This window comes from Chinchilla lanigera, unplaced genomic scaffold (genome assembly GCF_000276665.1).
Source record: "Chinchilla lanigera isolate Chin_1 unplaced genomic scaffold, ChiLan1.0 scaffold00102, whole genome shotgun sequence".
NCBI lineage: Eukaryota > Metazoa > Chordata > Mammalia > Rodentia > Chinchillidae > Chinchilla > Chinchilla lanigera.
The window spans coordinates 7,450,253-7,451,404 of NW_004955503.1; the positions used below are offsets into that span (position 1 = coordinate 7,450,253).

Sequence of the window (1,152 nt, forward strand, 5' to 3'; positions counted from 1 at the left end):
CCGCAGGCGAGGGCGCGCGCCTCCAGCCGCCGGCTCCGCGCGCGTGCGGCGCGACGCTTCAAAGGCGCGAGAGTTACATTCCCAACGAGTTGCTTTGGGAGGGGGGGGGACCTTCGGGCCACCAGAGGATGTTTCCAGTACGCAGTGCAAAGAACGGCACGCTTATCAGGAGCCCCTAAAATCCGTTAGATTGAGCCATTTGTCACTTGATGGGCGACCTCGCTTGTTGACAAATACACGGCCCTGCAAACCCACTCAATCCCCAGAAGCCGCGGAGAACTAACACGGTCAGGCACTCCCCGCCCCTCAGCGCTCAGTATTTCACGTCTCTCCGCGTCTTTTTTCTTCTCTTTACTTTCCGTTTGGGATTTATATATGTACTTGTGCATTATTGATAAGGAAGAGAACTAGAAATGACCGTCACAAGTTACCACTCATTTCTACTTAGGGGAGTTGCTAAAAGTTTCAAACAAAAGTTTAGCCGTTCACTTTTCCCGAAGTAAATCCTTGCCTTGTGAGAAAACAAACTTTCAAAGCCCCTCACCTTCACGTCCTTCTAAGTTTTCCGAAGCAGCCTTGGTAATAACTACAGTGTCGTCGGCATCAGCTTGAGCACCTTGATTAACAGGAATTCCGGCGTCCGGGTCACCTGCAGTTTCCCTGCTGCTGTCGCAAACCATTTCAGCACCATGGTCAACGAATATTTGGTGAGGTTGGCAGCTGGGTTCTTGGGATGTTGAAGCTACTGTGGAATTGTTTTCCGAGAAATTGACGGTCTCCTCCTCAGAGCGCTCCATGATCCACACTACATTGGGGGCTGGTGTAAAATGGCTTCCTTCCAGTTAGTCATGTGATCTGAAAGTTTCCAGAACTTTCGTAAAACCATTTTAAAAAGTATCTTTTTTAAACGGAAGCCGAATGGCACACTCTCATAATCCCAGCACTTGAGAGGCTGAAGCGGGAGGATTGCTGTGAGTTCAACGACAGCCTGAACTACATGGCGAGACCTTGTCTCCGAGAGAGAGAGAGAGAGAGAGAGAGAGAGAGAGAGAGAGAGAGAGAGAGAGAGAGAGAGAGAGAGACTCTTAGAGACCTAGTGTGTGTTAAAGATGGTACCCATAAAGTTGCTAACGCCTAGCACTCGTCTAAACT

At 49.7% G+C, this 1,152-nt stretch overlaps 1 protein-coding gene across 2 annotated transcripts in view; it reads right to left on the reverse strand.

Annotated features, from left to right (window-relative positions):
* Taf7l (TAF7-like RNA polymerase II, TATA box binding protein (TBP)-associated factor, 50kDa) overlaps positions 1 to 799 on the reverse strand; it is a 21,176-nt gene extending 20,377 nt beyond the window's left edge. For both annotated transcript variants that reach the window (XM_013505851.1, XM_005406947.1), the window contains exon 1: positions 545 to 799. In XM_013505851.1, the coding sequence (XP_013361305.1) occupies positions 545 to 797 (253 nt within the window). In that variant the 5' untranslated portion in view covers positions 798 to 799. The remainder of the gene's footprint in view (positions 1 to 544) is intronic.
* Between the last annotated feature and the right edge of the window lie 353 nt (positions 800 to 1,152).